The 27,084-nt window shown below is 40.8% G+C and overlaps 1 protein-coding gene across 12 annotated transcripts in view; it reads left to right on the top strand.

The window, feature by feature from the left end:
• PHACTR1 (phosphatase and actin regulator 1) overlaps nt 1-27,084 on the top strand; it is a 259,864-nt gene that overhangs the window by 207,191 nt on the left and 25,589 nt on the right. For 11 of the 12 annotated variants that reach the window (XM_015854710.2, XM_015854712.1, XM_015854709.2 and 8 more), the window contains 3 exons: nt 1,371-1,704; nt 8,538-8,746; nt 10,896-11,052. In XM_015854710.2, the coding sequence (XP_015710196.1) occupies nt 1,371-1,704; nt 8,538-8,746; nt 10,896-11,052 (700 nt within the window). Of the gene's footprint in view, nt 1-1,370; nt 1,705-8,537; nt 8,747-10,895; nt 11,057-27,084 lie in introns of those variants that run through there. The other variant, XM_032442501.1, reaches the window with a different exon arrangement.

A 27,084-nucleotide genomic window follows, 5' to 3' on the forward strand; every position in this document is an offset into this window, starting at 1 on the left:
CAAGAAATGTTAGAGCTTATAAGTGTTGGTATTGACCTTGTGCACCCTGGCGAGTAGATATGAATACTAATAACAAGCAATGTCCAGGATAGTCCATAAGGAGGGAAGGATAAAGAGATCAGGGAGAAGGGTAGTTAACACTAAAAAGAACCATCTGGAAAAGGACTTTAAAATCAGATATTACTTGGGAAAGTGATGGCATTTGAAACTAGAGGAAGCAGCATCTTACTGCCAAGCATTCTTGGGTCATAAGAAGATTCTGACCCTTCAATTCCTTTACCATGTTGCAGCAAGAAGTGTGAACTGGAGCAACAAAAAGCCACCGAGCATGCAGAGCATTGCAGAGCCAAATGTCTGGGGTGGGATTCTATGCCAAACAGGGCTTGGCCTTCTTTCAAAAGACATCTCCAGTTGCAGCTCACAATATATATACTTATTATCATTTTCTTTGCTCCCAGAATGTTCTGTGGTCATTTCACATGCACATTTTGGGAACTCCAAGCCCTCCCATTACCACTTCTCCCTTTTGAAACCATTTCACCGTGCAGCTACAAAAATCTGCATCCTGCAGCCTTGTCCAGGCAGAGATTTTTGTTTATGGACCTGCCATTGACTTTCCATGGAAACCAGGGGAGTCTTTGCTTGACAGAACAACTGTGTGATTCAGTATGCCTGGAGTTAAAAAGGTTAAGATTAGGAAAGTGTCTGCCAAGTCTCCTGTAAAAGAATACATTAATCCTAGCTATCTTCTACCCCTTACCATCTTCTCCTCCTGTATCCCTTACTTTTCCAGTTCACTCCTGTTTAACATTCAAACCCTATCTTATTTCCCTCTTAATGTAATTTTTGATACCAGATTTTTTGCACCTGACAAAGCTGTAAGAAAGGTGACTTGTAGTAATTGCACTGCAGTGGCTGAGAAGGGTCAGTTATGCCTGAGCTTTCACTCCAGCAGTGATAGTGGTGAGTCAGCTCGTAACTTCAGACTTCAAACTGCTCTCCCCATTTAAGTGCCTGTTGAGTGGGAGAGGTTGTGCTTACTTCTCAGGGCTGGTTTGGGGGATTAGTGCTTTAAGGTATTAAAGTGTGCCACAAGCCTTGTTAAGTTACTGACTGTGCTTCTTAAGGGACATGTACAAGCCTGGGATGTTTTTATGAGACTCAGATGTGCTGCAAAACAACAGTTCTCAAAAAAAAAATAGAGTGCTGAATGAAAGCTATTCAGAACATGTGTCTTGTCACATGTGGGAAGGGAAGCACACACCTGCATTGATTAGCAACCTCAGTACCTGCTTACCCTGGCAGATACTCTGATTTCCATCTTACTGCCATGAAAATTAACACCAGGGCCTCTCTTTCTTCTGTTCTAGATCCTGGTGCTCCTGTGAAACTGCCTTGTATGCCAGTTAAACTGTCACCTCCACTACCTCCAAAGAAAGTCATGATTTGCATGCCTTTAGGGGGGCCAGACCTCTCCTCTCTCTCATCCTATTCCACACAGAAGAGCTCCCAGCAGCCTTTGACTCAGCACCATCACACTGTCCTGCCATCCCAGTTAGCAGCTCACCAGCATCAGCTCCAGTATGGCAGCCACAGCCAGCACCTGCCTTCTGGATCCAGCACGTTGCCCATACACCCTTCAGGGTGCCGGATGATAGAGGAACTGAACAAAACACTAGCCATGACCATGCAAAGACTAGAAAGGTAATGGATCAACTTTTAAAATTGTGTGTTAATGTGCACTGTTTTCCTCCTAGCCTCAGTACCAATATTAACACCGGAGTCATATTGATAGTACTGGAATCAAGCCCCTTCTCTGGGGATTTAGGACCTTCAGAGCAGAGCCACTGTTGGAGAAACAGAGACAGAAGAGCTTTTCCAGGCTTGTTAGAGAACTGTGTGGCAGAAAGGTGAAAAAGGCCAAATTTCCTGAGCCTTTGTCCTGTCCTTGCTAGGTTACACTGCTAGTGTAGAAAAGACTCAGAGAACATGTCTGGTTTGCAGTATATACTGCAGAGCATATAACTGCAGAGCTCCGGTTGTGTGGTGGATTGCTTAAAATAAAATAAAATAATTAAAGGGAATGAAAGATTCAGAAAAGAGCATTAAAACAGAACGTGCCACTCAACCAGGACATCTGACTAGTATTACCAATCAGCTCAAAACAACCTGTGAGAACTCTGTACAAGTCACTAAGCAGGGCTTTAATGTGCTATTTAAATGATTTCAATGACTTTAAATTTAGTGTTTAACCCATTCCGCAGCAGCTCCCTTCTTATGTATTTGCATCTGAAGGAAGGTTGTACATTTAATCAGAAGTGCCTTACCCACCTTGGGGCTGTTTTTGTCACTTGTGAGCATCTCTGAATGCTGTTTCAAGTAGTCTGAATAAGTGAAGCATGTTGCATAAATGCAAGCTGTCCTCATAGACTACTAGATCAGCAAGCTTTGGAAAAATTATTTTGACTTACAGATGAAAATTGAGCAAGTCCCAGAATAGAGAAGGTAGTCCAAAAATGACATTCTATTTAGTAACGAGGGCAGCTTTGTAACCAGTTTGTTCTAGGAACGTCAGATCATCCTTCTGTTATATAGGAAGCTAAAATATTTGGTCAGACGGACAAAATGCCTAATGACTCGCCCCACTATCTCTTTGTGATATCATTACCTTCATTATATTGCACAGTTAAAAGGATTTCTGTTAGGGATGGCAGATTCGCCTTGCCGCCACTAAAAATAGTCAGATGAACAGAGGCTGTCCTCCTCTGTCAGCTTATTTCACTTCCAGGATACTGAGATCTCTGCAGTTAGATCAAGGGGGCTAATGCTTCTGCAGCCTGACAAAATCCTCTGCTGGAGGAAAACCATAAGGACAGTGATGGAGATTCCTGTTCCCATCAATAAAAGAACTGTAGCAGAAGGATTAGGAAGTGTATCCACAATCCATCCTGTGCCCAGTGACCATCTAGTTACCTCTCACATTGCTAGCAGAGCTGTTCAGGTGCATATGCATCGGCCCACAGCATGGTGCACTGAGTGCAGAGGATGGCAATGTCTCCCTGAGGCTCCTTTGTGGCAGCACTGCTAATGCCATCCCCACCACAGGTTGGATATTGACCTCACAGTCTGGCTCACATTGTGTGCAAAAGGCGCAGTGAAATCTTTCAGAGTATGACTTCACTGTGGCATCTGTTGCCCCACAGTAACAAATGCTCCAATTTCTAGGTATCCATCAAATTTACATCTGCAAGTATGCTTAACAGATTTAAAGAAGGTTATGCTGTTTGGTTTTAACTATTACTTTGAATTCAAAGCTGTATTGCTTGTTAATAATCTAATAAGCGAGGATTCATGCTTTAATATGATGCAGTTGCATCCCTCTGCAGAAGAGAGTAAAAGAGGTTGTGGCACTGATATTTCACATTAAAAATTAAAATGAATGCTAGTTCGTGATATTGCAGTTGGTTTTTTGTAGCCTTTTGGGGTGATTAACTGTTATTTCATTCATGAAATGAAGTATTGAGTACTTCAGTTATTCTCCTTGTCAAAACAAATCAATAATGTTCCTATTCACAGGAGATAAAACAGGAAATGAATGTTTCCTCTACTACAGCTATTGTTATTTCATAGCATTGACAGACAAAAGGGTCTGTGGAATTGACATTTGCTGTTAAAATCTTAAACTACTTTTCTGAGCAACACCGTGGCCTGTGCAGATTTTTAAGATACACACATCTAACTTGGGAGAAGATTAGTTATACCAAATACTGCTTTATTCTAATGCTTCTGACGGTGCTTCTTTTCCCTTAATTGCATAAAATCTGTATGGAACCCAATGGAAATCATATTTCAGTATCTCTTGTTGGGCATTTCTGCCCAGAAATATTGAAAGCCTTTTAAAACTGCACAGATCCTAGATCTACTTTCTTCTGTTTAAGATTCAATAATGTGCTTATGTCTGTTGCATGCATAAGATAGGCAATGACATCCAGAGCTTTACTGTTCCTTCTGAGATAACACACTACTGGGTCACTGCTCTGGGGCCAAAAATCTCGAGGCATTTATTTTTGCTGATCAGTCTTTATCTGGAAAAAGTCCTACATGATAGAATAACAGCCTTCCTCCTCCATTTAATATTAATTCCAAGTCTGGTGATTTGGGGAATTCTTTTCCTTAATAAAGGAGAATTTCATAGACAAATATGGATTAGTATCCTGCTCTCCATTTATTTAATTGTTTCCTATGTTATTTTCTCTCTCCTGTGTCTGGTTTCTTTGTTCCCAATAGAGTAGAATCTCAAGTTTGTTAAATTCCATTGATATACACACCCATAAGCAGTTCATATCAATCCCACGTTTTGTCTGCTAAACTGATCTTATACTTCACAATCCTTCCTTCCAGGACTGTGAGTGCAGATAGGATGAAGAAAAGAAAGAGTGAAATACCCCCTTCTAGCAATCTGGACAGGATTTTTTTTGTTTGTTTCTTTGTTTTTGCAGATGGGGTCCCTGGAATTCAGATAGCTTAGCAGCATCTGAAGACTCATATTTGAAATCACTGATTTTCCAGTGCACTACAGTTTTGGCCAAAGAAAAATGAGCTGTCTCTCTGTACCAGAACGGAAGCCAGAAGTTATTTTGCTGTTTGACCTTGAGAAAGCTACTGAGCTTCTCTCCATCTAGCAGCTTAAAACTGCTGTTAATTCCCAGATCTTTTATTCAGTTTTAGTGAAGACACTATAGAGCATTAGGTTCATTTACACTCTTAAGACTTTTGATTGCAAAAGAAATCTGGTACTTAAAACATCTATCTGTAACCTATTCTTAAAAGGGAAATCTATCCTTTGTCATAATACGATTATTAAGACATCATTTGTACTAACAGCGAGCCTTCGTTTTCCCTGATAAATTACCAGACTTATGATAAATTAAGAAGAAACAGAAAGAAATGTGGTTTCCATGTAACCTTTTTTCTGCAGCCTCTGTTGGTAATTTTTACCCACTGCAAACAGCTTTCAGCTTCAACCAGACTTATATGTGTTCTACATAAATAAATTTCTAGATTCTGGCATCATTTTTTACCAATCCGTAATGCGTTTTTAGAGTTACTGAAGCTTTTAATTCCTGCCACCAGCATCCACCAAAGACTTGATCCTCCTGTCCAAATTGAAACCGAGAGGAAGGACAATGCCCAAAAGGAAGTCAGCAAAACGTAGCAATAGGAGAAGCTCTAGAAAGCCTCTTCTGCCATTGTAATATGTCTCTAACTTCAACTTAGTAGCTTCTTGACCTGAAATAACCTTAATTTCTTCTTTGCCCATTGAGTTCCTGATTTGACTGGTAAGACAACAATTGATTTCAATTACTCTGTGGACTGTTGTACAAGAGCAACTGAATCAAGGCCTTAGTTTGCTCTGCATTTATGGGAGAGCTGTTGAGTATCTGTATCTTGCTCTTGACTAGAATTGAATCTGTGACAGATAAGTAAAAAATTGTGGTGTCCAAACTACAGTTTGTGAAACCATTTCCTCTGGAACATACAGTTCAGCTTCAGACTATACATTTACAATATGAAATGCATTTAATATTCCTGACTGTGCTGTGTAAATCTTATTAAATGTATTTGAGACAGAAAACATTTATCTTCCATAAAGCTTGTCAAAATTTGTCTAAACTTCAGTATTACCTAAGAATAGAAACACATAATATTTATACCTCTGCCTTCTTTCTCTCTGTCTCTCACATATACCCAAACAGTATAAATGTATATACAGTCATTTGAATTTTTGTTTTAACTGGTAAATACTGAATAGTGTCCCATGGATCAGAGCATGCTGGTAAGAATGCAGAAGATGAAGCTGATGTAAAATGGACTGTTTCAAATAACAGTGTGCTTTTCAATGAATAATGTTGAAAAATTTTGTGGTGTAAACCACCTGACTATGGTTCTTTTTGCTAATGACCCAGAGGAATTTATACTCAGTGAAGACATACAATGATCTTGGTTCATCTTCCTTAAGTATGCTGCAATAATGCGTGTATTTCACAAAGTGCTTTGCTTAGACAGCTGACTTAGTCAAAATGATGTGAAGAAGTCTGAGTTTAGTCGAAAAAAACACAAAGCATTAGGAAAAATGAGGGACTTAAAATAGAAAATAGTTTTAGCGAGAAAATGGATGATTCAGAAAAATTACAATGAGATGAGAAGACTTCTATTTCTAGAGCAGTAGTTCAAATAAAGATCAAGTGTGGTAATTTGTAAATCTTATTTCCATTTGATACCTGCTTAGTAACCTACATTGGTGAGCCACTTTGATACCTGCTGCCCTACGCACATACGGATGAATCCGTAACCTACATACATCCTTCACAGAACAGTGAAGCACCAGATGCTCCTGGGAGCTGAACTGTTTTTTGATGGTTTCATTTGTGTTTCCAGAAGGGACTAAACCAGCCAGCTTTTTGTGAGTTTTTCATGCACTGTGGTGTGAAACATAGAATATTACTAAGAAAACGGAGTTCCTCTCTTCAAGGCATCCAGAAAAGCTATGCAGCTTATTCTTGGTTAATTTGCAATAATACATGTTGCAATTAACAAAACAATTCCTTAGAAGCTGAACGTGATGATAACAGCATGGTACGGTTTGCTCACAGGGTCTGAAGCCCTTTATTCTCCTTAATCCCTAAGTTCATTGTGGCCTGGCATTATGTGCCCAAAAGTACATTTTTAAAGCATTCTCTGGGATGTTGTCTGGCAGCCACTTGAGAGTCTATTTTAAATTTAGATTAGAAATATAAAAGAGAAATGTTTCAAGTTAACTATAGAAAATCATTTCAAGATAAAAATACAACTTTATTTTATTTGTTATTTTTTTTATCAAGATACTCTGGGTAGGCTAAAATACTTAAGAGAATTGAGGCTTCTCAACACTTGGCAAGGTCACTCTCAAATTTGAGTGCTTCAGATGCATCTCAGCCGGCACATTTGATTTCACTCTTGAATTCTTCTGCAGTGTAAGATGAGAATTTGACACAGAGCGAATGTCCAACAGGCAGATGTTCCTCACCTTTCATGTACTTGTTGCTTCAGCTGGGACTCAGGAGGGAGAGCAGTTTCTCCCCACTAAGGAGTTAACTTCAGCAGACATCATTTTTGCCTACAGATCTCATTCTTATTTCACAATAGAAAAGCAAAATGTCACGGGTTAGTTAGATTTACCTATGCCCGTGACAGGGGAAGCCACCCCACGCCCCCCCCCGGGGCCCGGAAAGGAGGGGGAAAAGGGGAGTGGGATAAAACAGCGACAATCTAAGGAGGAAAAACTTATTTTACTAAATATGATATCGAAATACAAGATAACACAATATAATATAATTAAGGCTAACAAATCGAACGAAACAGAGAGAGAGAGAGTCTCCGAAAACCGAGAGGCCTACTGTGAACTCTAGGCGACACAGCTGGAACGCTTCCCACTCTCCGAGCAGTTCGAGAGAAGAAGGAGGGCACTCCAGCCTGGGAACGAGATTATATAGAGTCCTGGTCCCGTGACTTATTGTTACTCCTGTTGTTCTCTGGGATATGTAGTCTTCTTCTGTGGACTGCACATTCAACAGAAGTATCCATACTTGACATGATGTTATGATGTGGAATACTGATAGCAAAATTACAAAATTACAAAACCATGACACAAAATGAGCGATGTCTGACTTCAGTATTCAACTCTTCATGTTCCTGTTTCACTGCTTGTATTGGTGTGGTCCTTGTTGAAGGACACTGAAATCAGCACACAAGCAGAGCTGAATGGTAGCAGTAGTAATGACAGATCTTTGTCACATTCCATATGACAAAAGAAATATTAGTTTAGATACTAATTCAGGCTGATGTCCAGCCCGTGGATGAAGTGAGCAGCAAAGGACAAGAAAAGGGTTATTGCAGGAAATAAACGTTTCAGACTTTAGCTCCCTTCTTCATTTTTCTTACCAGCTCCCAAAATCTGTTATCTCCAAGCTCAGTTGTGCGTGGTCAGTCCCCTCTGCTTCATAGAGTCATGCCCTTGCCCTCCTCTCAAGTTAATCAATATCTTGCAACTGTGCAAGGCATAGCTTCCCTCTGCCTGTCTACAATCCCCCTCTAAAATCCGTGCCTTTCTTTCCTCACACCCTTTTACTCCACCTTTTACACTCAGGTGAGATATTTTCTTCTTCCTGCCCAGGTGGTAGTGGAGAGATCACACATATATCAAATCGGAGTAGCTGGTGCAATTCCTATTAAGTCTTAAAACTGCGTGTGCTTTGGTTCTTAGTCCTGGCTTTCTGCCTGGATGCTGTCCTCCATCTCACTAATAAATATTGCAGTCTTGATCTAATGTGTACTTGTTTTATCGCAGTAGATGTTGCGCAGGTCATGAAGATATTTCTGTTCTAGTTTCTTCTCAAAAAGGGATGTAAGACCATTACTAAATGCAGCGAGAGAAGCAACCCAGTCTTCCATTGCACTGTTTCCTTTTAGTTTATCTATTTGTTTTTCTTTCCCAACAGCTCTGGTTTACACACAGGTGACAATGTTACAAAAACAGGACCTGGAGGCCTTCCAGACATGAGACAAGTGCCAACTGTTGTAATCGAATGCGATGACAATAAAGAAAACGTGCCTCATGAAGCTGACTATGAAGATTCTTCTTGTCTCTACCCACGACAGGAAGAGGAGGAAGAGGAAGATGAAGATGAGGATAACTCGTTATTTACAAGTTAGATGCATTCCATTTTTCCTTTCTCATTTATTGAAGTTTTCCTCTGAAATCTCAAATACACAAAAGAAACACACAGCCTGTGAATTTTCTTTCTTGACCGTGGCTTTTGCTTTTCTCGGGGCTTGACTACATGGGGACATTCTGTAAATTAATCAAAAATAATGAGGAGTATGAATTAAAACTGATTACCCTAATCCATGTGAATCCCTGTGGGTAGTCCTCATACAGAATTCAAATGACCTTTTTTGTTTTATCTTAGTTCAATTTCAAACTGACTTTCAGATTCACTATCCCCTGTGTCAGTAGTATAGAGAAGCCCTGACTTTGGCTTAAGTCAAGATCAACTCAGCAGGGTTGATAGATAATCACAGTATAGTGATTATCTATCACTATACTGTATATATGTATATATCACTGTGATAGTGCCACAGATAGATAATCAGATCTTACAAGCATCATCAGTATTAAATCACATCAGAAGTTTGCACATGCTTTTAAAGGGGTTGTGATCAGAGAATAAAACCCCTAAATGCAGACCAAAGGGTAGAGAAAATAGTCTTGAAATTTCCATACAAGAAGATACGAATAAAAACTGGGGGAGGATCTTATTTTTCTTCCTAGCAGCACACCCACTTAAAAAGCCTGTGGTGTGCAATTCAAATTATGATGGTAGAGAGAATTGTGCAGATGATCTGTATACAGATGCTCTGTTCTGCACAGGAATGCAGCACAGTTCTGCTTTCCACTCTGATGCATTTTACATGGCAAACAATGTGAGAGTATGTGTGGGAGTAAGTTGGTTTGTGTTTAGATCCTAGTTTTTTTCTCTGTTCTGTTTTTGTTCTTTAGGTTTTTTTAATCTATTAACCTGAACTCTTGACTTACATAACTGAGGAAATGAATCTGATTTTACCATACAGTGTTTTTGTATGGGGATGACTTCTTTTACTATTCTGGAGTCATTTCATATTTGTACCATTGCTACTCAAACTGGGAATCAGATTTGTATACCCAATGCTAACTAACTGCTGTGAGCAGTTCTGGACTGGCTTACACTCTGTTGAGGTGTTTGTATCAGCACAAAATGAATATGAAATGCCGCTGCTGGGTTATGTGTGATGTTAAACCAGTTTGATGTGGTCCACAGTAGTGGTAAATTGGGCTCAGATTTGAATGGGTTTATTGACAGCTGTATCACAACTACAGTTTGGAAGGACTTGTGGACCCTTTCTGACCTCTCTGAGAATAACAGCTGTCATAGGGCTGTCTCATGAAGATGAGATACCTTACTTTGTGTGTGACACACAAGACGTCTTGTTATCTTGCAGTTTGAGCTGAAGTTTCAGGCCATTAAATTTTTTTTCTTCTGAAAAGCAATAGCAGTACAATCACACCATTTGCACACACAAGTTTCTAAAAAAAGTGTATTTCATCATCACAGAATCTTACCTTACCTTGCAAGTGAAATTGGAGTCTTTTGTCTTAAATGAAGAAGCAAAGCAGAAGTGCGTTATCTGTCATTCTCCTGATAACAGTCTGAAACCTCATAGAGGCTTGCAGTCTGCTTGTGCATCTCTACCTTGCACAGTCTGCTTTGGATGCGAACAAAGGGAAGCAAGCTTGAGCCATGAAAGGCCACTGGTTTTCACACTGTCTTTGCCACTGTCACTGCCTGAAAAGCAGCACCAGCTAATGTACTTAAAAGTCTATTCCACTTCTCATATACTCGATTTTTTTTTTAGTGCTAATTCGGATGTCCTGGTGTTACACTGCAAAAGAGAGATGCCTCTCTCTTTCCACATGCTGTAGCTCTGCTGCCCTCACAGAGGTTGAATTATTCATTCCATTATGAATTCTGAAATGCTACAGATGCTTCTAGAAATTATGAGACAAGCCTTTATTCTCTACTCCCCTCTCCGGAGCAATATTCTTTTTCCTGTGTAACTACAAAATTCATCCTTTCTGTATTATGGCATTAATTGTGGCTAACTGAAAACCAGATGTTAATTGATGCCCCTTTTCCCACTGTCCATACCAGTATAAATAAGAATGTAGCACCCTCCCTTGCCTGCCACTTCCTTGCCTATTGTATGCTGGAATGAAAGGATGACACCTCCTTTGGCAAAGCCTCTCCTCTCTCCCACAGGTTCCCTGGCAAGGAAAGTCTGCAGAAAGGACTCTTTAGCAATCAAACTCAGCAACAGGCCTTCCAAGCGAGAGTTGGAGGAAAAGAATATTCTTCCCATGCAGACAGATGAGGAGAGACTCGAACTTAGGCAGCAGATTGGGACAAAGTTAACAAGGTAGGAGATTAATGTTTTTCTAGCTCTTGTTTTTGGAAACGTGGGGGGACACCTTTTATCTACATTCTGCAAACATCTGAGATCTGTTTGTTTACAATAGTCAAAAGGAAAAGCCATGGGAAAAAAGACTTAAGAATTAAAGCTGCTGTACTGTAACATTCCATACAGAGATTTCATTTTCCTGCTGTGTAGTATAGGATCTTTGGTTGTGTAAGTACCTGCATGAACTGTGTGCGTTCAGTTGTTTTCAGTGCACTGCTGGGATGAGTTCAGCCTTGATAACATTTTGGATATAGGTGCCATTTGATAACAGATTATTTTTACCAAAAGACAGAGGCATAACTTTCTCAGCTGACTGAGTGTCCACTGAGTAGGCGAGTCTTCTTCTGATTCAAAATATTTTCATCCTTCAGTATTTTTTGTTGTGTCAGGCTTGATCAGATTTACTTTCGTACGCTCTTTCCTCTTTATAACAACACTTATTCACCAGCTGTTCTGTTTTTCTGTACTGTATTGAACATAGAGGGGTACCCATTAATGAAACATTTCCATCAACTATTAGTAAAGCAAGGCCAGGTAGAAATGTCTAAGAACTGCCTGCGCTCCAGCCATAATTTCTGGAGTTGATCTAACACTGTTATATTATCAGCTCAGTGGTATGTAGAGCCAGTGAGTGCTGTTGGTTTCCTGCTGGTTTAACCAAGAAATCCACAAGGAGGACCAGCCAGTTTTCTGTTAGCTTTTTTTTTTCTTCTTTTTTTTTCCCCCCATGAGGTGGAGGAGCATCTTTCTTACTGCAGGGATGCAAGGACTCAGTTATCTACTCTTTGGAATAAACTAACTGCATTGTTCCAGTCCATCTATGAAAGTCTTTCTTTGTGCTGAATCACACTCAGCTTTCTCCAAAACCTGTCGAATTCTTCAGTGTTTTTGTGAAGGGCTACAACAGTGGTGACCAAAGATGGTTCTGCACTGTTGATGGGCGCCAAAATTCAATCCAGTCTTTGTTCAGCTTAATACCTTGTTAAACAGATGTGAAGCTCGTGGTCCAAAAGAGCAATGCAGGATAACAGGGTCCAAGTCCCGATCTTATATAATCAACGTTGAACCCTTTGAGGTGGGTGAGGAGTTGAATTTTTTATATTTAGTGAATCTTGATCTACATCACTTGACCCTACAATGACAAACAGCATTTCTACCATGCTGCCCATTTGCCAAAATTATTTGTGTTTCTTAGGAGTTTTACTGCTCTGTCTAATGAAGGTAAATAGTGTCATTTGCAAATGTTGACTGTAGCTCACTGTGCTCCAGGTGATTTTTTATTATAAGTACTTTATCTATCTCTTATCTCTCCAAAACATGCTTTTTTCACCAGTGAAGTATGTTTCTTCAGCATGTGTCTTTTGGGGAAGCTAATTTTGGCAATACCCAGAACCCTTCCTGTGTAAGCCGCCTATTCTCACAATGTCATTGATTGTTTCTCCAAGTGCATTTGTACTATTGTCTGTGCTTATTCAGAGCTTGAGGTATAATGTAATATAAAATGTTTGTCTTGTAGCATAGCTAGGACTTAGAAGTAATCATATGTGCTTCAAATAATTAAAACTGTATATATACGAACAAAAAAAATAGCTGAGACATTGCTGGTTCATTCTCATTTGTTATTAGTGTAATATCTCTGGTAGAATTTCACTAGCCTTATCTGAAAAAATTCTCTTCACTCTGACCTTTTAATGACAAGTGTTTACCATTCAGTTTCTCATCCTTTTGAATAGTCAAGAAATGAAAGGAGAAAACCGCTTTCCTTATCTCTAATATGCAAAATGTTTCACAGATGTTTCAGCATCAAAAAGAGGGGTACATGTCTTAACAGTGACTTATATCTAAATGTGATGTATTGTTGTATACAGGCTGACAAATACTAGATTGAACTTGAGGGAATACTTCAATTTGGATAATATTTCTTTATGTCCAGACTTCATTATTCCATCTGTCTTTTGCCATTGCTTAGTAATTGTCCCACAGTAATGCAAATGCCAAGCAAAATTAAAGTGGTGAAGCATTTATAGTCTTTAGAGAAGATGTGAGATGCAGAATATAATTGCAGATGGCAATTTTGGATTTCAGAAGGATTTGTGCTATTCTACCAATGGTCCTCTATGGTTTAAAATAACCAGCCAATGAAATCACATATGCTACTTACAGAAGTAAAAAATGCAGAGTAAAAACTTCAGCAAATAGTTATTGTCGTCTGTAATGGATCAAATAATTTTCAGCAAGAGGCTGATTAGGATACTTCAGTATTTATGCATAATCCTCACACTATTTAGTTTAGAAGAGCTCATTAGCTGTACCATTTGGCAGATCAAAATTTAGTACTATAAAGAGAAGGTCATTTTAAAAAGAAGCTGATAGACTGGCATATTGAGCGACTGACCATTGACATACTGCATTGGGTCAGTATGATCCCAAGTATAGTCCAGCCTTGTTAGAGTTGTATCTCCTAGAAAGAGTCCAGCAGGGGGTGACAAAGATGATCAGTGGGCTGGAGCATCATCCATGGGAGGAAAGGCTGAGAGACCTGTGACTCTTCAGTCTGGAGAAGAGAAGGCTGAAAAGAGATCTCATAACTGTAAATATCTAAAGTGCAAGAGTCAAGTTGTTGGGGGGACTCTTTTCGATGGTGCGCAGCAATAGAACAAGAGGCAATGGACAGAAACTGTAACATAAGAAGTTCCATACTAACACAAGGAAGAACTTATTTACTGTCAGTGACAGAGCACTGGAACAGGCTGCCCAGAGAGGTTGTGGAGTCTCTTTCTCTGGAGATATTCAAGACCCATCTGGACATCTAACTGTGTGACCTACTGTAGGGAACCTCATTTAGGAGGGGGTTGGTCTTGATGGTCTCTAAAGGTCCCTTCCAACCCCTACAATTCTGTGATTCTGCAATTCAGGTGAATGTATTGCTTCACTGATGTATATCCTGTTTCAAGGCTTAGCAAAGGCAGGCCCAAGAAGAAATTGATCTTATTGCAAAACATGCCTGTGCCATAGACTGTTTGCTGGCAGTCCTTTTGCAGCATTTGCAGCAACTAATTAGAAGACCTTCTCTTCTAAACAAACCAGAATGGACTCCCCCAAAATGTGACACTTAACTATGAAACGAGGAGCAAAAATAGTGAATTAAGATGCAGAACCACATGACTTGGGGATAGGAAGCGGATGCTAGAGACCATGTTCTTGGCTGTTAAAAACCCTTATAGTTCCATTAACTTCTGTTCTGACATGCAGACCATCTGCACAAAAAAATCTTTAAGTGGGTATGGTTTTCTTTTTGCTCTGCCTGCTGATGTTCTCCCAGTCTCCTCCTCCATTTCCTCCCTCTGGTGCTTGCATATCTTCACAAGCTGCGCAAGAAGTGCATATAAGTAGCCATAAGCTAGAAAGGAAAAACGAAAGGTAAAACAAAGCCCTGAATGTTAGCAAGCAGAAGGAAAAGTCTGATTTCTGCCTTCTGACTGTCATTCTGGCCGTCTAACATGCTGAGAAGCACTGATTGCCCAGTCATTCAGGTTAGAGCAGGATGGAGCAACTGAACTTTGCTTTCAGTGGAAATGAGAGGACTGATGTATTTCTGGGCTATGATTGTGAAATAAGGATGCAGATAGATAGGATCTGGAACTGGTCTTGGGGGCACTCCTGGTACAATGACAATGTCATGGCCTGTCAGGAGCCTTTGGCAAGGAAGAGGTCTAGCACTGATGGGCAGTTCACAGCAGTGCTGCATGTCTCCCAGCAACTGTGTGACTATCCCCCTCCACCAAGACAAGTGTTCCAGTGCCAGTCCCTGCTTTTCTCTTTTCCGGAGGAATCATAGTGGTGATTTTAAGAGATCACACAAGCTCCTTCTGTCGATGCATTATTTAGTGGGCACAAAAGCCCTTTAGAGAAAATGTGTCTATATATTTCTTCATAGTTATACACTGCTCTAGACTTTTCGGAAGAGTCTGTGCTCCCTTGATCTGGTAAGAACTTGTTTCTTTGCCTCTTTCAGATCGCCACTGCCATACCTTGAGACGTATGTCTTTAGAATGTGGTCAATCCTGTAAGATGAATGTCTAAAACAGCAAAGGTTTTTTTGAGTCTCTTAACCCTCAACTGTAGCAAAGGGGCTCATCAGCAGTTAGATACAAGAGTCTAGAAGCTGAGATTCTGCTTTTGAAGAATGCATGGCATTGTCCTTATCTGCTCTCACTGCATTGCTTCCCTCGTGGCTTTCCAAACCTTCTGGAATGAGGTCAAACAATTATATAAAAAATCTGATAATATAGAATGTTATGCCTTACTTTGCCTAACAGTCAGAATTGGTGTTAAGGGAGCTTGTTGTTTCTTGAGACACTCTTGTCAGTGTTATGTCTATCTCATCAATATACTCCTACCCACCTTAGGGCAGAGGACAGGTTGGCTGCAAGTCACAAGGCAGGGAAGATTAAAGACTACCCAGGTGAGCAGTGTGTGTCAGGGAACTGCTGCTGATCATCAGCAGATGCCTCAGGCAATCCAGTAAGATTTTGCATTCTGTGCTATGCTACTGTCAAGGGCTGTCAGTTGTTGGAGTCAGATTTAACTGTATCGACTGTGAAAGCAAAGAGAGATGGAGTAGGGAGGCAGCCTTCTGCACATTAACTAACAAAAATAATTAAATTTGAAAGAAATAAATAAGAAAGTACCATCTTCTTGAAGTTTCCCGACGTTACCTTTTACCTCTTCTGTGACTTTGATTGATGGACATCCAATCCCTGAGCCCTGTGACTGTGTTACTGTGTATGTTCTTCTGGCTTTAAAGCAGAGAGTCAGTGGCAAGCCACACTGACAGTTATACAGTAGTGCACAGCATTGTTTACTGTTTAACCTTAGATTTATGCACTCTTTAATACATGATGGGATGCTATCTGTACAAGTGAAAAATATTGATCTGAAGCAATATAAATAACACACTGCAAGTATCACATGACAAAGAATGGGAAGTAGTAAAATAGATCAGAGAAACAGTCTCTTTATGCATCTGGCTGTAAATATGTACGTATGAAATGCAGACACACCTGCCAGATGTGTTTTTAGTCCCATTGATGCTTTGGTAATAGTTGCAAAACGTCTATGACTTAAAAATGTAATGTGAAAAGTCATTCTTCTTTGTTACGGAATGGCAAGTTTGACAGATGATGGTTGCCTACTATCTTGATCTGAAAAGTAATCTAATCTCCACACTCCCCAATCAATACTGTGTCTTCCCCAGGTGTGCTGAAAAACACTGCCTAGAAACAAATCCTGAGATTAAATGAACTTGGTGAATTGCCACACATATAAAAAATTGCCATCAATTTTAAGTGTCGTGTTCCTGCTGTGAGGTTTTTGCACTTGCTCCCATCAGCTGCCAGTTATTTTTGTGTCTCTCTGTGTGAGGGTGAGTGTAGAGGAAAAAGAGCATTGCAGAATGTTTGTAAACAGAAGAACCATAGAGTAGGGTAGAAAATATAGACAATATGGGAAAAGCTGAGCTTTGAGAGCAGGTCATGTGTTGCCATGTGGAGGAAATGCTGAGGCTGGCCGTGGTGTGTGGCCATGGCAGGGCACAGGCCACTCCATTGCACCACAGTCATGGCTCCCTCGGATACTAGACTGTGAGGTACCTGGCCTCTGTAAATGCACAGCAGTTCTTTCATAACCCTGAGGGGAATGAATAATCCAAAGAGATCTTTTTGTTTACCAAAATATTCTGTGGTGAAGAGACTCGGCTCTTTGACACAATTAATTATTTGGACTGTGTAGTGGTCCCATTGAGGGGAGGCTTTATTCAGCCAGATGATGGAAACAAGATGGCCCCTGTTAGGGCTGGATCTCCTATGGGCTGTTCATCCAGTGCTGTGGAGAGCATTTTGTTCCCTCCCCATCTCAGAGTCATTTAGGGATAGAAAGAGTGGACAGACAGTAGGATTAGGCTTTATTCACAGGCCTTCTTTTGTTGGGTAACATGAAATAATTTCTTCCTAATTACCTCTGACGTCTACAGTTCTCACATTTATTGTTAGCCTTCACTAATGAGAGAAAAACAAGTGCCTAAAGCAAGAGCTCATCCCTAACCTCCAACAGCAGCGTGTGTTGTGTGTTGCTTGCCTCTTCACACATCGGGTGCTGCTGATAAATCACATGGAAAATGGGATTGTGGTAAACAAGCTCATCTAAATCCTGGATTAGAGGGGAGGATCAACAGCACTAGGTGTGTGAATGGGAGTGACTGGAAAAAGCTGCAGAGGGCTGAGCCTGGCTTTTAGCTGTGTTGGTAGCTAGGGAAAATGGTAGTTGTGTACTTTAATATTAAACTTAGTGAGGAAGCTGTACCAAGAAGGTATCTAAATTGACCTTACCACCAGAGGAAGGCAGCAAAAACAGGTGATTATCTATGGGCAACAAATTGAAACTGAGTTATTAAACATTTGTGCATGTGTGTCTTCCACAGTCTTTCTGACCTAAGGCAAGAGACTGAAAGATACACACACACATACACACACACACACACGTAACTATGTTTAAGGTATACTGAAGTCTCCAGATGTATGTATGTGCCTATGAACTTTGGAAGAAAACCACTTCTTGACAAACTGTCATTGACAGCAAGTTTGGTGTGCTTTCAAAAGAAAAACCCACCAAGATATCAAGATCTTTTTAGACATCTAAATTTTCTGTCTCGGTAAAACAAGGATCCTCATTTCTGAATATGGTTCAGAATTGTTTCTATATGTCAGCAGTTTTAATAGGTAGCATCCATCATGGAAAAACACAAGTCTAACATCACAAATGATTCTATTACTGTAGTTTTGATATATGAGTTCAAACCATAAACAATACAAATTTGCTTCATCTGAGTAATTTATGATTATGATTTGCTACAGCAAAAGGTCAGTGCAGCAATCTGGAGAGGAGAAGGTGATGCTGTCACCACAAAACACATCACCCTTGCATGCTCCCTTGCTTTTAGGTCCCTGACCTATGATCTTGATGGGCCTTGGCAGTGTGACCTCTCCTTTGCTGCAGCTCCAACTCAGGATGAGATGCATCCCTGTCGCCACCAGTTTTGCTCTGCCAGGGCCTTCTATGCTTCAGAGTTCTGCAGACTGTATACAGTCTGGCTGGTGGTAATCTCTCCTTGGGCAAACTTGTCTCTTCACATTAGAAGGTGGGGCACCAAATGTGCAGACACCGTAGATTAATGTTACTGTAGAGGAGGGGAGAGAAATGCAATTAGTGGTAGGCAACAGGCAGCAGGAAGCAGCATTGGAGGGCAGGGTCTCCCCAGAGGCACCCAGGTGACCACTGGGGAAGAATGGACAGTGTTTGTTCTGCATTTCAGTCAGAGTTTTTGCCAGTCCGGGAAGGTATTTGTTATTTCTGGCATCTCTCACTATTCCTATTCCCTGCTCTCATAGAAGCAGTACAAGTCACTGTTTTTTTCATTGCAGCAGCTGTTTCTCCCGTCTTTTCTCTGCAGAATCTAAACCAGAATGCATTATGGTGTTACGGTTTCCTCTTCAGACTTGCCATCCACTTCAGCCCCCTAATTTTTCCTAGAGTCTGTAGGAAAATCTATTCAAAATCTAACTTACTCTGTCAACAAATATATTTAGTCTACCTCTGTTTCCTTTGCAGATTCAATGGGGGTGTGGTATCCTTCATTTCCTGTCCTGAATTGATTGCAGTGTTGCTTTTAGTTGTCAAATCACTGTCAGCATTTACCTCAGAGGAAGCCACATTTCTCTGCTGGGCAAACTTATTCATGGTGATATATAGTGTACATATAATATAATGAAAGCTTGTGGCAGTAACAAGGAGATAGCTTATGTCAGTAATAGAAATCATCTTTTATTTCTTCAGTAAACAAAAGGCCATTTAGAGTCCACGCAGTGCTCTTTTGACTGAAAGCATGACAAATGCTAATAAAAATTGAAACAAACTAGGAAGTAATTTCAAGATGTTATGTTCTGGCTTTAGAAAGATTTTATCTTTTGCTGTTTGATGCTGACAAATCCAGGGCAGCCTAGCTGGGGGTCATACTTGCTCCAGTGTGGGCCTGGTGCCTTCCATCACCAAGCACCTGTGAGAAAAGCCAGGCTTTGTCTTCTTCCACATTAAGCAGCTACAGCAGCTGGGAACACTCAGACCCTCCTCCCCATTCTTTCCTTAATGTTGACCAAAAGCGTTTCTCTCTGCCTGTCCTCAGATGTGGGGTTCCCTGGACCTTCCCCAGCTCTGACAGCCTGATGCTGTCAGGAGGCCACCGTGGTATCATTCTAACAGTGTTCCATGGTGCCCAAAACATTACAGTGTTAGCATTTGGGGCCTATAGCCTGTGAGTTGCCCCAGGGTTGAAGAAGGAGGAATGTCATACGTGCTGAGGGTCACTTTCCTGGGGATGGCTCCCTTGTGCCACTTTGCTTGATAAAGACTCTCTCTAAATCTAAAGGTTTAGATTAGATGTTAGGAGGAAATGTTCCCCTCAGAGGGAGGTGATGCATTGGCACAGGCTGCACAGAGAGGCTGTGGGTTCCCCAGCCCTGGATGGTGTTCAGGGCCACACTGGATGGAGCCATGGGCATGATCTGGTGAGTGGCAACCTTGCCTGTGGCAGGGAGGTTGAAAGTAGATGATCTTTAATATCGCTTCCAACCTAAGCCATTTAGTGATGATTCTATGGCCTTGTATGAAGGAAGCAAACCCAACAGTAGTTGAAGTAGATAAAAGAAGTAGGCTGGCAGGAACAAATTTCACCTTATAGGCTGATCACTGTAAAATGGAGCAATTTGCTTTTTCGGCAAAATATTTAACATGTCTCAGGAGTTACTTTTATATTTCTCCCCTTGTTACATCCTATTTGACAATACATGTGCAGGAGATTAACATTGGTAACCCACTTTAAGGAACTATGCATATAGAACCAATTTTTCATCCAGACTCCAATCTTTTAAAAGTTTTTTTTTTTAAGCTTTTACAAGCTTTTACAAGCTTCTAAATATGTGTGTGCTTATGTATGTGTACTGTGATTATTACTGTGAGCACAAGCTGGAATGCTGGATGTATGATCGTGTCCACATGCAGAAACATGGGAATTCAATACTCAGCTTTTTGTATGTGAGTAAGTAGAACTAACTTTCTGAGCAACTGACCGTGTAGTTAATAGAGTTTAATGTTATACATGTAGGTGTTTTATGAGATTAAATGTCTTTTGGACAAGTGGACTAGTGCTAAGGAAATTAATTAGTTAATTTGTTTGTCATTACACCTGGTGCAAAGTTTGCATGCTTTCCCTAACAGACAGTTTTAACACAAGGATCACTTGGAAATGCAGAGACTTTTTGGGTACATGCAGGAAGATTGCAAGTGGTCTTCTAAAGGTGAATGCAGATGAGAATAATACTCATATTTCAGTGCACAGGAATTCAAAGCCACTGTACAGACAATATGTGGGGATTAAAGTAAATCCTTTAGCCTCAGACCTGACCATGTAAAATTATTGTTTGTTACTAACATTAAAGAAGAGGAAGTGTTCTTAATTTCAGTAGACTACATCAATATATCTCTAAATATGCTACCTTTAACATTCACTGCTTGCCCTTCTAATGAATAATTTGCAAACCAGCAGACTACAGCAAAAGCATATTTTAGCACCATGGTAAATTCAGCTACATGGTCCTTCACTGACTTCCCTGAATTCAGGAGGCAGAACACTGATGGCTAATGAGTAATTAATAAAATAACCATTCAATATGTTGTATTTGCTAAATGAGCAAGCATCTGTAATGTCAGGCTGGACAATTTATCTTGCAGAGTATCTGAGTTTACTGGCACTCTGGAAAGGTCTTCACCATTCCTTTTGTTGCAGTAATCAAGAGAGAAATCATCTTCCCTCCCTTTAATCAACTGTCTTTGCTACAAAAACAAGCCTTGCAAGCAGCAGACCCTGATCTCAAACAGCAGAGGCTGCAAAGACACCAGGCCACTCCTTCAGCAGCACCAGGGAATGCTGCTCAAATGAGGGTCTCATGTCCTTTATGTGTGCAGGGCCAGGTGATGATGCTACCAGTGGAGATGCAGAGGCAGCATGTTTGGGAACCTAGATGGTCTGGTGGGTTGGCAGATGGCAATTTAGTTGCACCCGGGGAGCATCCCAGGTGATGCAAACTTCAGGTAAATGCTGTCTTAGGGAGGTCTTTGCAGAAGCTGCAGGGAAAGGTTCTGGGCCATCTGCCATGAAAGTTTTTTCATGGCCCAATTAGCTGGTCCCCATCCAGCTAAGCCCACAAGCAGTGCAAGCAGTGAGCTCATTTGGACTATTCGTCTGCTCTGGGAAATGGGATCACCTGAATTGTGATCTCTGCCTTTCCTAAAGCATTCTTTGTCCCACTGTAAGGACTTCCCCATCCTCATATCCAGGTTTTAGCTGTAAAAGGAGACAGCCTACCAGTCAGCTTGTTTGGAGTTGGTCCTACAGCTAGGTTCAGCTTACCTCATCTGCACATCACTCTCAAGGCTGGGAGCAACTTCCCTGGTGGGAGTTCAGCTCCAAAAAACTCCTTTTCCTCTCTTAGACAAAGAGATCCAGATGTCTTAAGGACTAAACCATCCGACAAACTCCCTTCCTTTCCTGTTCCTGACCCTTTGCTGTCTCCCTTAACCCTTTTCTCTTTTAGGCAGTCATATATTCTGAGACAGAGACAAGTGTTGTAAAGTTGTATCACACTCCACCATCAATTTCATCTTCTCTTTTAGACTACTGAATAGTCTAATATGCTGCTGCAGATAGAACAGCTGCCAGTATTTTACACTGCACTAATTCTGTTGCATTAAGGGCCGTGTCGTGTTTTCAAATGTAATATGACAGCTAAAAGGATAATCTGCAGCAGTGAAAATGTCTGATTTTTGCCTCCAAAATCTACCACATGTGACACATTTTTAGGAGGTGCTTTTATTCCCCTCTCCATTGACTAATTCTTCTAAGACTTTATTCTCTCTTATTTCTCCTCATAGTTTAGTTGTGCTAGTAAATCTACCTCTACCCTCTGGTTCAAGGTACTGTAGAACACCTGACCTCTGTCTGAAGGATTCTACAGCAGACATAAATAGAGCAATGAGGGAATGCAAGGCATCAGTAGAGGAATGAGTCAAGCCAGCTCACTCTTCTCAGCTTCCTTGCTCGTTGTTGTGAACCTTACTGCCTCAGATTTGGTTGTCCCATCTGTCTTTCATTGTATTCTGCCTCTCTCTGAGTTCTGTTCCTTTGTAACTAGACATTTCATGTTTTAAGAATTAAGGCCAGGGTTAGAACTTTCAAGAGAAGGAGGAGTCTAAGAAAGCTGCTTAATATTCAAGGACTTCCTCAAAGCTGAGGAATGGCAAAAATGCCAAGAAGCCCGCATGGAAAAACAAGGAACTCCTGGCTGAACTCAAACACAAAACAGAAGCATTCAGAAGGTGGAAGCAGGGGCAGGGAAGCTGGAAGGTATATAGAAGCACTGTGCAATCATGCAGGGATTAATTTAGGAAAGTTAAAGCCCAAATGGAATTTGTTCAAAGATGTCAAAAGATATGTTAAATTTGTTCAAAGATGTCAAAATTCACACTATAGTTTACAAAGGGAAATGCTAGGGAAAATGTGGTACCACTGCTTAATGAGGCAGGGGATCTAATGACACAGGTCATGGAAAAGGGGGAGGTGCTCAGTACCTTCTCCTATCTTTACTAGCTAAGCTTGCCTTCAGGCGTTCCAGGTCTGAGAGACGAGTGGAAAATCTTGTGGAAGATGGTCAGTTCAGGAAATTCTTAAGCAAACTGGACATGTTTAAGCCCTAATAGGGTTCACTTACAAGTGCTGGAAGCTGGTTGATGGCATTGTGAAGCTATTCTCAATCACCTTTTAAGCAAGCACGGTGACCAAGAGAAGTTCTCAAAGACTTTAAGTAGGCACCCCTCCTATCTCTAGGAGGACCCAGAGAACTACAGGCCTGTCGACATCACTCCATTTTCCTGGAAGGTGTTGGAGTAAATCCTGGAAACCATTTCAAGGCATGTGAAAGGCAAGGATGTCATCAAGAGCAGTCAGCATGGAGTCACTGTGGAGAAGTTATGTTTGATCAACTTGATAAACCTCTGTGATGAATTGACTGGCCTTGGCAAGTTTGCCTGCTGCACAAAACTAAGAGTGATAGCTACTGCATAGATTCATGCTGTCATCCAGAGGGCCTTGGACAATCGGGAGAAATGGGCTGACAGGAGCCACATAAAGTTCAGCAAGAAGTGCCAAGTCATGTGCTTCGGGAGGAACAGCCACTGCATGCTGGTGAACATGTAGACAGAAAGCAACTGGTGGTCTTCCATCTTAGGTTTTGGAGGTGTACAGTATTGCTGGCTGATTTTTATGTGCCTGTGGCAGTGCAGTGTGGTCAAATTCTGTCTCAGATCTTCCAAAATTCTTAGTCTCTGCTCTCTCCCCCACACTAAGGTTACTGTGAGTGTGTCTTGTGAAGCTATTCCACTGCAATTCCTGACAATGTTTTGTTCTGCTTTAGGTTATTGCACAATGGCTGTGCCAACAAAGACAATTTAGCCTGGTCACAAGCTCTGACAAATGTCTTACTATTACGTGCACACAGTAAAAGTCTCCAGCTCACTTCAGTTACAAGAGAATATTGGGTTAGCTCTGAAGACCGAAGTCCTCATGCTTTCTTGCATGGAAAAAATGAGCAGAACTCAGTTTCTAAACAAGAACGTCTCACAGACGCACTGTGTTTGTGTGGAAATCAACTCCAGATGCCCAGCTTCTAACAAACATTTCTCTCAGCCCTGCATCCCCCATACCCTTAGTCCCCCCCTTGCAATTGCAAAGTCCCACTTTCCCTTCCAAGAAATTTTCAATTTCTTTGTATATTTTACCGTTCTTCTTTCTTTTTAGCTTTTCTGACTATCCAAAGCAGAATTTGGAAACAAAAGGGTAATGTGCTTCCAAACTTCCCATTCCAGAGACAACAAACAGCAATTTACTGCTCTATCTCTGTTTGGGAAAAGGGGTTTGTTGCTTTCGGAAATGTCCCTGTCTATTTATTACCGTTAGAATAGCAAAGATATTCAATAGTGCATAAGGTAATGTTCTAATATATCTAATAGGAAGTAGGACGGATAAATGTATTTGATAGGCATTTTACCAATAAAGCTGTTCAAACCAGTTTGATGCTGTAGTAGCTGTGAGACATTTTCCCCTCTCTTTCTTAGCAGCTGGTGTTAATTAGCTGGGCTATGCCGAGCACCACTACCATCAAGCAGGAGCAAAGTCATTATTAGCGCAAGATAATCTGCAGTCGTGAAAGTGGGCTTAACACCCAATAAACTATAAGGTACAGATGTGAATTTAGTATGCTTGTAAAGCAGAAACCAAGTTTACATGGCTTTGGCCCATGGAAGCTAGAAGGAGGGGCTGAGCTCAATGCCAATGCATGAGAGACTGCACGTTTTAATGATGAAGTCAAGTGAAACTAGGAAGCAGACACTGTCTGTTTGCACAGACTATCCTAGGCAGTGTGTTTTAATACCAATCTGTAGGTGCAGTTTCCAGTTTTAACAACATGTTGTGTATCATCAGTATGTGTTCAGAAGGGATTTTGTCAAGATAACTGTGCCAGTTCTCCCTCTGAGTCCCCTCTCCTTGACTTCAGCTGGGTATGCAGGAAACAACACAGTGACAAAAAAAGAGAGTACTGGAAACCTAGGACAGAATTTTATCAGTTCTGGCATCACTACTCATCTGAGTGTGCCCTGCAGGGAAATCTAGGCCTCTCTTATGGCCACGAACAACCATACATGAACAAGCATACTTTGCTTTACTGTCATACAAAGCACTCTAAATAATAACCCTCTTTTGCCCTTCTGCCTGAATGATGGCTGAATAAGCTATTTGGATCAGTAAGAAGCTCAAAAAAACAGTCGCTTATTTAAGACAGGAATGAGCTTCTCTCCCACGTTATATAAAGAAGAGGTAGCTGGTCGTTTCTTCCACTTTGCTCAACATCAGCTCTAACTAAAGAGAAAAAAAAAAGAAAAAGAAGAAGGCCACTGCTCTCCCCTAAGCAGCCACAATGTGATAATCAGGCAGGTTTTTACTTTGATAGAGTGTCGCAGGGGGCTGAGTTATATGTACACACATCTGATCTTAGCTGGAAAACTGACACTGGAGAAACTTCAGTGGGCACTGAACCAATCCCTTGAAGCTTCAGGGGGAAAATGTAATAGCTGATGTTGCACTGTGCATAAAAAGAAGAAAGACTGCGGCCTGTTCAGCATATCACGTGTCCCCCTGGACGTGTTTTGGTTCCTGGGTTCGATTCTGTTTGTTTTGAAGTAAAGAGTATCTGCCTGGAAAGAGGATCTGTGTTACTTTGGAGATTATTGATTCCTGCTGCTAATGCCTTATTCAGTGTAATAAGCTTCTTTATAACGTTGCATTTGTTTTGCTGTGGAAATACTTATGAAGGAACAAAAAAGGATGATCACTTTATGGTCCAAATTTAGCCTCAGGGCAATTATATGCATCTCAGTAATTGCAAGAGAATAAAATGCAGATGGGACAAGACTTCTCCCAAGAAAATAAAAGAGGTCTTGCCATCATGCTTTTAAGCCACCAAATCTAAATGTAAAGATGATGAGATATATACATATATATTTCTGGGTTCTGGTAGTGCAAAGGAGCAGAAGTAGACCCTGGTAGTTAAGGTGTTAAATATACACCATCTGGAAGGGGATAGGTTGTGTCCTTGAACAAAGTGGGAATTTAGAGGATGGGAAAATCTCTGGGTAGTGTGGTGAAACGTGGTTACCTGAAAAGATAAGAACTGAATTTGCAAGCAGTGAAGCAGATACAAAAGAATCAATGATGTAAAACACATGCGAAGATTCATTCTAATCAGCAGGTAGCCCAGATGTAGATGTAACCGTTAAATGGACAGGAATGACCCAGACATCTGCACTGCAGCTGGCAACACTACCGCTGGGAAGAGCCAGCCTTGTAAACTGCTTCAGTAAATCTGGGCTTGTAATTGCTGTCACAGTTGCTGCAAGAAGAGTTTTGTCTACTGAAGCTGGCTGAATAAGGAGTTTTTCACATTTGGTACTCAGCTGGAACAGTATATGTAACAAGTATGGGAAAGAAAACAATAAAAATAGCACAGTGAGGAGTTAAATTTTTATTACAAAATGAGAAATACCATTTCAGGCCGGTACCAAATATTTTCTCCAAATATCTTTAATGCTTTTTAAAACTCTTTTAGGTAGCGTCCAGTAAATTGTTTCCTCAGCTGAAACTACTCACCAAGTTTGACCTCATCTTGTAGATAGTTTCTGACCTGCTGGAACTCAATTTTTGGCAATTTTACTGTTTGTCATAAATGTTTGACCCAGGCTTAATTCTTGATCTCCAAGTGAACGTTTTGCAATAATTCACTGCTCTTTATAAGCTAGCCTGCCTTTTATATAGTCTGGGAGACTGAAATGTCACTGACACAATATAGTTAATCACTCTTAAAGCTCTCAAAATTGTTCGAGGAATTTTCCACTTCAATAACAAGACAAAGTATGGATGCCATGCTATTTCCTATGCATCCTTTCTCCCAGAAACGGAATTGTTATGGTTTTGAATTACTGGTACAGCCAACTTCTGTTATGAAAGTTAGAACTCCTATATGGTGGATTTTCCAAGTCACTGAGTGTTTTAGATTGTGATTTGTTTCTCAGAAAGTGGGTAAGTTGCTTTATTCCTGTATCAAGCCTTGCTCGCTTGAATGAGCTTCCCTGAGCATCAGGAGCTAGGGCAGAAGAACCTGTGAAGGTGGAAGTGGACTTTGTTACTGAAGCTTTTCCTTGGAGATGAGTGTACTTTCAAGAGTAACTTTTATGGGAATAAGCCGTCAGTGACTGGAGACAAGAGGGAGACTC

This window comes from Coturnix japonica, chromosome 2, assembly GCF_001577835.2.
Source record: "Coturnix japonica isolate 7356 chromosome 2, Coturnix japonica 2.1, whole genome shotgun sequence".
NCBI classification, from domain to species: domain Eukaryota; kingdom Metazoa; phylum Chordata; class Aves; order Galliformes; family Phasianidae; genus Coturnix; species Coturnix japonica.